Below are 12,603 nucleotides of genomic sequence, written 5' to 3' on the forward strand. Positions count from 1 at the left end.
TCTCAGTTTCAAAGGAAAAAAGTGTATTAATAAAGAATACCTTACTCTTCCTCACACAAGTGTAGGGTCTGCAAAATGCAGTGTACGTCATCAGTATATTCTAGGTTGGTGCCACAGAGCTGGTACCAGCTTCAACCAGTTACAACAATATATTTATATATTCATGCATTTTTGAATAGTGTGAACAAAACATAAAGATTTTAGTGTGCTTTACAATAAAAAATGTTTCATTAAAAGTGATTCAAAGTTACAAAGGGTTAGTAGCATAAGGGCCGTTGCTAGTCATGATCATTGCATGGGCCCAGACTTACAGTTGTTATAGGAAGTAGGCAGTATAGCTAGTAGCAGCAGGTTAGATCAAGTGAAATGGAGGGGGTGCAATTAATCTTATGCTTGGGGGGAATACATTATCAGAAGAGAGGTTGGCTGAGGGGACATTTGACTAAAATGTCTTTAAGATAAGCAATTAGGTGGTGGTGTGTAGTTTTGGGGGTAAGGAGTTCCACATCCTGGTTGCCCTACTCGAAAAAGGTTGTGCTATGAGACATTGTTTTTTAAAGGTCATAAGCACTATTGTCAGCCTTTCGCAATGGTATGTTGTTTCCCGATAGCTTGAGTTTGTTCACTTAGTAGTGAGAAGTGGATGTTTGTAAGGCCTTTTCGGTGATTTAGGCAGTCGTATATATCTGCCTGGCTTCTATGGGGAGCCAGCGAAGAGTGACAAGGAGAGGTGGAATATGGTCATATTTTTTCACCCCATAGACGAAACGAGCCGCTGAATGTGGAACTGATTTTAAAGGGATGAGGTGGGTCTTGGGGAGACCTTTCAAAAGAAAGTTGCAATAGTTCATTCTGGAGAGAACCATTGATTGAACAAGAGATTTCAGATTTTGTTGAAGAATCTAGCAGCAGAGTCTTCAAAGAAGACTAAGTTGAAATTGTGTTCTCCTGGCCATGAAGCTGGGTAGGTTTGAAAATTAAGACTTTTATCCAGAGTGACTCCAAGAGATCTGGCATTGTCAACGATGATGGCTTTGCTGTTAAGGATGTTCAGTGTATCTATCTAAGTTTGAATGGGTGTGTGTGATTTCAAAGTGGAAATGAGGAGGAATTGAACCCTGTGGGGCTCCTTGATCAACAACCTTCAGTAAAGAGAGACAATAATAATACTCTTGAGGAAGGATTGAATCCATTTTAGGACCACGTCTTCAATGCCCATCTGATTCTTTAGTGTGTCAAGAAGAATACAGTGATTTGCTGTATCAAACGCTGCAGACAGATCAAGAAGGAGTAGGAGCCTAGGTCTGGAGGAGCATCACCAACTACCTGAAGCAGTACCATTTTGGTGTTATACCCTTGATTAAAGCCAGATTGGAGTTCGCTCAGAAGATTGTTGTCTTTGATGTGTTGTGTGAGCAGCTCCGCTACACAACTTTCAATAATTTTACGAAGGAAGGCAAGTGAGAGATAGGATGAAAGCTATTCAGGTCATTCACATCTGCGGAGGGTTTTTTGAGAAGTGGGGTGACTTGACCAGTTTTGAGGGAGTCATGAAGTGTTCCTTGCCTGAGAGAGAGATTTACTAGTTTTGTCCAGTAAGGGAGTATGTGTGTGTGTAAAGATCTGTGGTAATGATACTGAGACTATTTTTTATTTTTATTTTAAAGAGTTTTACATAGCGCAAACTTGATCCGAATCAGGTATCAGAGTGCCTTACATAGAACCAGTTGCATTACATGAGAACACATTCTTCTTTTTTTTGTGAGGCACTGGGAGATTAAGTGATTTGCCCAGAATCACAGGATGTTCTGCGTCATTGCCAAGACTCGAACCCAGTTCCCCACATTTGAATTCGCACTCCCTTAGCCGTTAACGTCCACAAAGTGATTTGAGGGTTTGGTTTTCATGATGTTTTCAAGTTAGTCTTCCTTCCTGATTATGTTAAATGTTTTGTAGGTGTTCTTGGCTTTGTAAACGTCAGGATGTTCATCTTAGCATAAGAGTAATTTCACTTTGGTGTCAAAAGATTGTACAAACTCTTTGGCTTTTTTGGAAGGGTCATCAAATTTGAAGCAAGTGGACAAGGAAGAGCTGTTCACTGTTTTGATCAGATCAAAAAGTTGTTTATGCTGATTCTCATCTGAGTCAAGCAGGGATCTAAAATGATTTTATTTCTCATTATATATGTCTTTGGTATAGTGATAATGCTTAACGGAGGCATGCCTGATTAGTGGTGGAAGGTGTATGTCTCCATTTCCTGTACAGAGACCTAACAGCTTTTCTTTCCTCTTATAAGGCCTTATTAAACAGTGGAGCAGATAATGGCGGTTTTCTCTTTTTGCTATGGAGTGGGCCGCCTCATCAAGCAAAACAGAGAGACTTTTGAAGCTGTGGGCAATATAGACAGTGATATATGTGTCCAGACTAGTTAGGGGTAGTGCCTTCTTTGCAGATTTGCGGAATATGCTAGTGTTGATGTTTTTGATGTCACAAAACTACGAAGTCACTCTTTTTAGTGGGCCCCTGTCATGGAGGAAGATAGGTATAACAAGAAAGAAATAAGAAAGAGGTTGGATCAATCTACCAGTATAGGTTCAATGAGAACGGGTCAACTTTGGATATTATTGCATCATGTATAGAGCTTTTCATTTGCATTGGTTTAAGATTGTCTTGTGTCAGATCATTTACGGAGAGAAAGGTGGCAAGCTGATTGACAATAGAATCTTCTGTGGTTGTCACCTGGTGGGTGATGAATGCCATTGAGTGTGAAAGGGGAGTTATGCAGCACTCGTAGTTCCATGGTTAGAAATAGGAGTGTGGAAAAAGGGCCACTAGGTAACTCCTTGCACTGAAGGGAATCTCTGAAGAACACCTCCCCGAACACTTTACTTGAGACAGGGGGGACAGACACATTGAATCAAATATAAGCCCTTATGTGTGCTGCATCCCTTGTTATAACAGTCATTTGCTGGCCCCAATCTTCTAATGAGAGGGCCATTGCCTTATAAAGTGCTACTCCTGTTTTTATTCTTCTTGTATATTTAAAAGCGCTCTCCTTGCTTTTATTCATCATGCATACTTCTGCAATGCTGCCCAGCACACGGGGGCATGTTTTATTTTATTCAATATGTTTTTGTTTATCACATGGTGGTATGTTCCACCCTTTTACCATTTTAACAAATCAAATAAAAGTATTTCTCTCACCTCCCCCTCACCTCCTCTCAATACTCTGTGCTTACTGATGATGGAGTAGTATGGAGGAAGAAGAAGGTTGCATTTAGCATGGGATGTGCCATTGAGCCGGATTTCTGTGCGAATTAGTAGTCCTCGGTTAAAGTCGGTATTAGTGTGTTAAATTTCATGCTTTTGTTTCATTGCAGACCTGCAATTATGAAGCATGCACTGTAAAGCGATCGGAATGATTTGGTGTAAGGGGTGCCCTGGGTTTTGGTTGCAAGAGGAAGGATGTTTTTGTTGGCCAGTGCCTGCATTGGGAAAGATTGCTGTTTGGATCGAGTCAGGGAAATAATTGGTATTTGGTGTTAGTTTGAGTTGTCTGGAGTAGTGGCAGTAAGAGAGGGTTGATATCAGAGTGTTGAAGCTTGGGAAAACACTTGCAACTTTGGCTTGGGAGAGATTGGCGGTGAATATCCTGGGGCGAGGAAGGTGACTGCTCCTTGATATTGGCTGTGTGACTTCTGCTGGGGGAGTACAGAGTCAAATACGGAAGATAGCTTAGAGGAGGATCCTCCAACGGATAGCTTGTGAGCCACTAGTAGCTTTCCAACTGAATGTAAGGAGTTCTCTTGTGTTATTTCCAGGCTAGTAAATATGAAGCTTCTGCTTTGTTGAATTAATATATCTGTAGAAAACTGAATATGGTTTAGATATGAAAATGTGTTTATTTTCAGAACTCTTATACTGAAAAAAATAGGGACATTTCCAAAATATATTGAAAGCTAATATTTAAGTAAAACATGATGTGGTATAAGTTAGACGCATTACCAATATCATTGCCTTGGTGCCAGAGGCATTACAGCTATGGCTGTAATGTATTGCCCATGAATAGCATTTGAAAACTGACAAAGCCTTTTTTACACTTCTGCTGGAATCTCTGCCTGATGCACCAAGATTTTTACTGCTGGTAATCTTGCATATGGTGGATACTAATCTAATACTGTCTGCTGTGGTCATAATATTAGTAGCTGGTGATGATTTTCACTGTACATATGTAATTCTTACCACAAACAATGTAGGAGACCCCCGCCTAGAGCTTAAGTGGGGTATAATGACATAAAGTTGGGCTAGCATCGCATTGAGGTTATCAAGTTTGTGTTCTAGGGACTGCAGATACAAGGAGTGTGGTGGGATGTGATAATCATTTAGAGTTGTTGTCAGAGGATGGTTGTCATGGGTTGAATTCCTTGGTGAAGTGGTATGTTCAGTGTTGTAGGAGCCATGCAGCATTACGTGGGAGCTGTCGGTGTGGTTGAGGGGAAAAGTGTGAGGGGGTGGAGTATGTTGGGTGGGTGAGGTGTTTCTGAAGCGAGTTCTTGGCAATGTATTGTGAGAATGGTGGTTCAGGTGAGTGGGAGCCGGTGATGGGGGGGGGGGGTGGCGGGAGGTTATGTTTTTTCTGGGAGGGCAATCAATATGTAAGGACTTCTTCTTGTAGATTGAGGAGTGGAGGAATGTGAGAAAGTATCAGATCCTAGGGTGGTATGTTTTGTGACAGGTAAGGTATGTCAGTCATGTGTTGGTGAGTGGCAGATATTGTAGATCGGAGTTGTGATAGATGTGGAGAGTACTTCTTGTGCAGTATAATGAGTAGAGGAGGGGTAGTGGTTGTTGTGGTAAAGAGTGAGACAATGAGTTTGTGAGTATTGTGAGAGGAGTGGTTGGTTTACCATGCCAGTAAGAATCAGTATGGTGTATGGGAGGCAGAGTTGTTTTGGAGGGCTTCCATAGTGTGGGGGGATGCTCCATGTGTGTGTGGGAGTGAAGGTTGGGCTAGGTAGGAGTGTGACAGATTGCGGTCATGGGAAGGATAGGACAGTATGTGTACAGGATGGGTGGGTTGATGAGGGAGGGCAGTCTAAGAGATGGCCCAGGATGGTGCTTGTGGTGGGATAACAGTGCAGGCTCGTAGAGGTTGTAGGCTAAAAGACAGTGCACTGTTGGGGAAAATAGGGGGTATAATGATTATATTGGTAGAAAGGAGTGTTTGGGATGGTGATTGAGTAATATATGTGGTATCAGTTGGCAGTTAGGAGGAGAGGCATGTTGGCATTGTGCTTAGGCATTTAGCAGGCAAGGCAATAAGGTGTCGAACAAGGACAGGTAGTAGTCATTGAAGTGAGCTTCCTGTGTCAGGGCTATGGTATTGATCAACAAACAGGGTGTCTGTCAATCCTTCCAGAGTATTGGGTTTGAACTTCTGAATGGATACTTTGGAGCGATTCGGAGGGTATATACTCTTATATGGGTTGACTCCTGCTTTCCCCAGCTCAGCTCTCATTACTGATTGATTGTGGGCTTGTGATATGAATGTAGGAAGGGAAAATGACTTAAGGACCTGCAACAATGCAGGATGCAAATTCCCATTATCTGGATATTCGCTTCCAGACTCAGCATGGTCAATTTAAGTGTGACTCAAACCCTTGGTTAGCTATCTTAGGAAAAAGAAATTGAGGTTTTAGGTCTGTTTCAACAGATGATGTGCTAATCTTCAGAGAGTTGTGAGTCTGGCTGGTTTAGTTGAGAAAAGGTTCGACTAAGGCTTTCCTTTGTTAGCGGGTTGTGTTCCCATTGGGCTTGACACGGTAGAAGTTTGGCTTGTTTTGTGCTTCTTTGTTAGGGTTTTTTTTTGTTTCGAATACTCTTTCTATTTCTGCAGCCTATTGTTTTTCCCAATGTGCTGAACTGCAAGGATAGCCAACCTAGTGGTTGTTTAATAAGTCCTCTTTCTACCACTATGTTCAGATAGGAAATAAATTAGATGGCCACTCTAGCCAGAGCCTGGTGAGTCCTCTTTCTGTGTTTGCTGCCTATATCATCATGTCCTCCGGTGTGTTGCCTGGACCTCCACAATGGCCAGTCTCTGGGAGATGATTAGTTGTGCTTCTATGACTATTTCAGGATGGCCTGTGTTTCCTAGACTTTGGAAGTTGGCCGCTCTTTGGATGGAATGGGGGAAGAGAATTCGTGCACACATAGCAATCTCCTGGATCTTCTTTAAATTAAAGCACAGCTTTTTATCAAAGTGAAACTTCACAGGACGCTCAGGCATAACGTACATTTAATGCAGGCATGTATAAATATTTCTTCATAATTTTATTCTAATAACAGTGGGTAGTTGGTAGTTACATGCAACATCAGAAGCAAGCAGGATATTTCATCAGTCCGACAACTGGCCCCAAGTGTATGTACTGACACACTCACCAACATACACATTATTGTAGTTGGTAAGGAATAATGACCACCATGATTTATGAGGAACAAATATCAGCTGCCATCCATTATAAGGATATTGCCAGTCACTGAGGAATTTCGTAGCCATATAGCGGAACTAGGCCGAAGGGCAAGTTCATTTATAAAGTCATGGAACTCCAAAGTGGCAGGGGATAAGAACCCTCTGCCATACATTATAAGGATATTGTAAGTCACTGAGGAGTTCCATAGCCATGCAGAGAAACTAGGTTGAAGGGCAAGTTCATTTATAAAGACATGGAACTCCGAATTGAATTGGAATATCTTTATCAGGTACGCCATAGTAGATGGTCACACCATCACGTTTCCCACAAACCACCGAAAACCTTGGTGCGTAGCACAGCAAGCATGTTTCAAACATGAATAAAAATAAAACCTCTATTGCTAAATTAAAAGCATCCAAAACATGTTAGATATTTGTTGTAAACAGATATTAGAAACAGTTCAATACAAGTTAGTGTAAAAATAAAAAGCTGCAGTAGCTCGGAACGTGTAGATACATGCTGAAGGATTCTCGCCTTTCTCTGAGGATTGCAAAAATGATACATATTCTATCTGCTTGTCTTTGTAAGCTATTAAACTAGAGCAGAAAAAAGCAAGGTTCTGTGCGTGGCTTTAAACAGCTACTTTAATTATGCTCCGTTATCTGATCTGCCTTTCATCTCGGCTGTTGACTCTGGAAGCAGCCATTGTGACATCAGAGTTTTAATGTAATAACTTATAATAGCCGAGTTCTGACGTCTTTTCATTACAATGGGTGACTTGATGCGTCACAAGTCTCGGACCATAAAGAAATTAGTGACTGCCGTTTATACAGGATTCACAGAATCCCATGTATTATAAAATTATTGCAACTCATCCTGGAGTTCTGTGACACAATTAAGGAATTTGCCTTTTCGACTTGTTTCTCTAGTCTACATATGAATAATGCACTGCAGAAGACTCAAATTCTCTGTTTAGCTTGCAATGAATGGTTCTTACGTGTAGCTTCCCATGTAGCTTGCCTATATATCAAAATGAGTATGGACTCTGGCAGAAGTCATATAATGTAATAGTGTTCAATCTAATGAGGGCATAATGTTCAGAATAAAACAGTATGTGGAAAAAATGATGCTTATGCCTCTGCTTGACTCACAGTGGTTGAGCATACTTGTGCTATCTAATAGTGTTTGCTTATATTTTTGCAGAATTCACGCCTTGAAATTGAACCATTTCTTCACAAGATGATAAGTTAAATATGTCAAATTATCATTCAGCGATGCTTGAATATATACCTAAGTACAATCACTTAAACAGACTTCTAAAATAGGTTTTGCTTTGCCAAAGAATGCCACTTTAGGAAGAAGAACCTGAGCATCCTAGACTGAGAGTCTTCCCTAATTGTCACCCTTACTTTCACAGTCCTTCGCATCTGGCCTTGCACTTGCTAATTGTACCAGCTAAATATTGTTTTTGTTAGGCCTGGAGCTCAGTTCCGTCAAAAGCTACACCTACAAACTTTATGGAAGCAAGGCATTCATATCAGCCTAAGAATCCCCAAAATGTTCTATTTAGTGTTGACTCTATTAATGCTTTTCCTAAGAATAAAAATACTAAAGAAGAAATACTGTGAAAGGTGCCTCCCAATTTACAAAAGATGGCTGTGGAAAAAGCTGCCATTTCTTATAGTTGTGCCAAAAATGTGTTTACTAAGAGTGCCCACTCTCTGGCTCAACCATCTAAAAGACCCATCCATCAATGAAAACTTAGCAAATGAAAAAGGGCACTTTTGATCAATATCTAGTCCTCCGACCAAATATTGCTCTTGTTGACAGTGTTCTGGCAAAGAGCTTGATGTTTCTTGTATTTCACTGACTGAATACTCTAACAGTTTCCAATGTTCATTAAAACAATTCTTATTCATTCATCCAACAAATTCCAAAATACAGCCAACACATTTAGTTCCGTAGATAGGAATTTCTTCAGGAATGTTGAATCAGAAAATGATCCATGCTGAAAAACACTACTTCTGTGAAAAGCTTGAATTGAGAGAACTTCACAAGTGTGAGCCTCTATCACTTGTTAAGTTTTCATACTGAGAAAGATGCTAGGCAACCAACTTAGGTAAATCAAACAGGCCTTGCTGACTACCATGTGACAAAGTTACAAGTGTTACTGCGGTCGCTGGTCTTCCTCATTTCCTTGATCGGTTGTGACCTAAAACGAATTAGAAAACATGGTGAGAATCTACATTAGGGCCTTATTACGAGTATGGCGGTCCATGAGACTGATGTATTTGTGGTGGCGGTCCAACCACCACCTCACTTGCAGTCTGCCCGCTGTATTGTGAGCGTGGCGGTCGGACCACCACAAAACCACCAACTCCCCCAGGATCTAGGATCCGGCTGGGCCGGCAGTCTGTAAATGGGCAGGAATATGTTGGTGGTGCCGCAGCGGCACTGTCGAGCATATTCCGACTTTCATTTCCATCACCCTTTTCATGGCAGTGGGCCCACCCTGAAAAGGGTGCCGGACACGGAAGTAAGGGGGCCCAAACAGGGCCCCTGGCTGCTTCTGGACCTGGGGTGCATGCAGCGGGAGACATGTTGTGATATGCTGGAATTGCACCCCCCTGTTAAGGAACATGCTGCAGGTGCTTTCAATGCAGCAGTCTGCTGGCAAGGACAGCCCACCACCACGACACCGCCACAGCACCTCCCACCTGCCATGTATTGCACTCATAATCCGGTGGGAAGGCTCACTATGGGCTTGGCATTCCTCCTATCTGTGCAGCGGTTGTGGGCGTTATGGGCTAACAGGAGGACGGCCATAATAGTGTAACTTTAAAACTCATTGTGTATGTTTCCATTGTTTATGGACCAACTTATGCCTTGCTAGCATAATTCAGAATTGTTATTCTCCAGAGTTACACTAAGTGTGTGTGGAGCCGTCTGTAATCCTGAAGCTATTATAAGTTCTGTCTGATAAGAACAGACATGAAAGGAGAGCCCTTGTCTACAGCTGGAGTCTATCTTCCTATCTTATAGAGTGTATTAGTAGACAGATGTGTACTCATGATCTAGAGAAAACAAAGGGGCATATTTACAACCCCCTATTGCCAACTTAATTTGACTTAATGCTGCCTTGTAAATAAGGCACCCTTTCACAATGTACTTATAGTGAAAGGGGAAGGCAATGAGTGTTGCGCTGGGCGTTCCAGCGCAACACCCATTGATTTTGACGCTGCCCCCTATTTATATTGAGTGGCGTATTTGTGAGGCAGCGCCAAAATGAAGACCAGGGAAAACCTGGTCTCAAACAGGTGAAATGAGGAGAAATTATTTATTTCTCCTTGTTATTGCTGTTTTCATGTGTGCTGGGTTGTGCAGCACACTCAGAAACAAATAAATTGCCATTGACTTTCTGTGCAGGAAGGTGACCCTTTATATTTCCAGGGCTGCTATTATCATCACCATCTTTTTCCAGTATAGAATTTCCCTGCAACATCCCACTCCCATAGGATGGTGCCAGGCAAAGAGTTATTTCTTAACCCCTTCGGTGCTGATGACGGCTTCCGGTCGTCATCAGTTATGGTGTGCGTGTGCTGATGACGGCTGGGAGCCGTCATGACCACGCCCGTGATCGGAATGTGCCGCACAGGCGCAGAATTCCGGCCACTGCGGAGGGGTTAAAGGGAGAGATGAATGCAAATTAAAGGATTTATCTGGTCAAAAGAAAAACATTTAGTTGTCTTGACCCAATCACCAACAATAAAGATTCCATGATGTATATTTACTTCATGATGTCTGTTTGGTTTTGAGAATTATTGTGAAATAGTTCCCTTTATTGCCCCTTTAAGAGGTAAACATGTACTGTATTTCCTCTATAAGATTAATGGTTCTTTTTGACCTGGGACATGATGTCATCTATATTTAAACTCACAGTATCACCAAAATAAAGTTACCTGATATCTTTGCCAAAATAAAATGTAGATTGACTTGGACAATTTTTTTCACCTACATTTGTGCGTTTCTGAGAGTAATCATATGTTTTATACATACCTGAGCATATCAATTGTTCTTCCAATGCACCTGTGCAAATCTCACCCTTCTCTTTTGCATAGAACAGTGGGTGCTCATAATAGCTGGTTACCTTCAAAATATGAACATATAACAAGCACACAAATAGGTTTAGCTTTGAATGAAAATTATTTGAAGTACTGCCCACCTTCATTTAATAATAAATGTACTACCAGAAGAAAGGCAGCCCAAGGGTGGGATAAAATTAGACTTACAATGCAAATTTATTTTGTGATGATGTTTTGGTGGTACTGTGACTTATAACAGAAGTAAGTGTATTGTGTTCTGTATTGTAACTGTGCTGTCGGTGCCTTGTGTGCATGTGTATAATGACGGGTGGGTGAAGCCTGTGCCCCAAGCAAGGGTCAGGCTGCAATTTGTATAATGAATGTGGGTTGTTGTTAGGTGTAAGGGGCATCCAGCCATAGGAGATGGGCAAAAAGTCTTGTAACATTTAATGCTTCTTTGACTGTTTCTAAACTAGGTGTCAATTCACAACAGGCTTCAAACGTACCAGCACAACTCCGTCCTGGACCCAGTGAGTGGGACGCAGCACGGCACGCATCCTAACATGCAGCAGGAGATGCTTCAGGTCACCTTGGCGCCATCACAGCCCACCCCAGAGACACTTGTACAGTGCCAGCAGATTGTCAAAGTCATTGTACTGGACAACCCAAGCTTTTCTCGTGCCATGCCGGGCCTCAACCAGACTCTCACCCGCTATGTATCTGAATCCTGCAGCTCCACCCCCCTACGCAGCCTGAATAGTGGGCTACAGGGGACACCAGTGAAACTCATCCACCAACCCCCCTTGCCGCCACCTCCGCCCCCCTACAACCACCCCCACCAGTATTGCCCCCCTAGCTCCTTGCTCAGCAGGCGTCGGTATTCCAGCGGCTCTCGCAGTTTGGTGTAGCTGCTACAGGCCCAGCTAATGCTAGCACAGACTTTACCTTGTTTGACATTTGCACAGACCCCCTAGAGTTCCTAGCACTAACACAACAGTCCTTTTTATCTTACCACGTCTTTATGGTAACACTTAGTTTGTAAATACTTTTTTTGTAGAGAGATATAACCTTTTTTTCCTCTCCCTTTTTGAAAGAGAATTTTAAATACAGGGCATATTTATAGACACTACGAGTTATCCACTGCTTTCCCCACTCTTCTCCAATCCTTTTCACCCCTCAGTGTGTATTTTGTTTACCCACCGTACTGCTGATGCTTTGTGAGAGCAGTCCAACTTCTTTTGTTTCTCTTCTGTCCAGAGCGAAGCTGACATGATCACCATGGCTTATTTTGCAACTTTCCTTATTGTTGCGGAATCTTTTCCATGGCAGAGCACTGTTGGTGTCCTGTGTGAATTGACTGCCTCATTTCTTGTTGCACCAGTACTGTGGGGGCGCCACGGTGCAGATTCTTCCTCATGTTGGAAAGTGGAGACCAGGGTTGAATTGAGTGGAGGCCATCAGCTTTTTTGGAACCCTAAAGACCAGCAAGTCGTTCAAAGTGACAGAGGATTTCCAAGCTTCCATACTACAGAGTCCTTCGACGATGACAGAAGCTGTCAATCCAGAAACAATAAACTAATTGAAACATTGATTGGGACACACACAGAGAAAGAAGCAATAGTGAGAAGAAAGGGCTTTCAATCGGTGCCCATATGGTCATGGGACATAAGAAAAAAGGGCGAAGGGTAGACTGACTGGGGTTAGAGGTCGTTCTCTTCTGTTGAATTGTATGTTTCTATGAATCCACCACTGTCTGTCAAGTCAAAAATACAATGTAGTTAGAAGACATTCACTGCATCACATGTAAATATGAAGCATGTTTTAACAAAGAAAGCACCACACTATTCTCTGGACCCTAGATAAAATGTGGGAATCATTTTTAATGAAACGTTTGCCAGGGTATTTGTTTTTCTTTTTTTGAGCTTTGAAAAGTTGTGTTATTTCGAAATGCTATTTGATTATCAGCAAGTTCATCAATTATTATCAAGCCGTCGTGACGTGAGATCAGCTGGATGGAGATTCACCAGTTTCTAGACCTTCCATCCTGG

General features: G+C 42.1%; 1 protein-coding gene across 3 annotated transcripts in view; it reads left to right on the forward strand.

Moving 5' to 3' along the window:
• The window catches only part of IQSEC3 (IQ motif and Sec7 domain ArfGEF 3), a 976,838-nt gene extending 964,549 nt beyond the window's left edge, over positions 1 to 12,289 (forward strand). For 2 of the 3 annotated variants that reach the window (XM_086952823.1, XM_086952827.1), the window contains one exon: positions 11,032 to 12,289. In XM_086952823.1, coding sequence (XP_086808949.1) covers positions 11,032 to 11,463 — 432 coding nt within the window. In that variant the 3' untranslated portion in view covers positions 11,464 to 12,289. The remainder of the gene's footprint in view (positions 1 to 11,031) is intronic. The other variant, XM_086952826.1, reaches the window with a different exon arrangement.
• Positions 12,290 to 12,603: the final 314 nt, after the last annotated feature.

The sequence above is a fragment of the Lissotriton vulgaris genome, chromosome 1_2, assembly GCF_964263255.1.
Source record: "Lissotriton vulgaris chromosome 1_2, aLisVul1.2, whole genome shotgun sequence".
NCBI lineage: Eukaryota > Metazoa > Chordata > Amphibia > Caudata > Salamandridae > Lissotriton > Lissotriton vulgaris.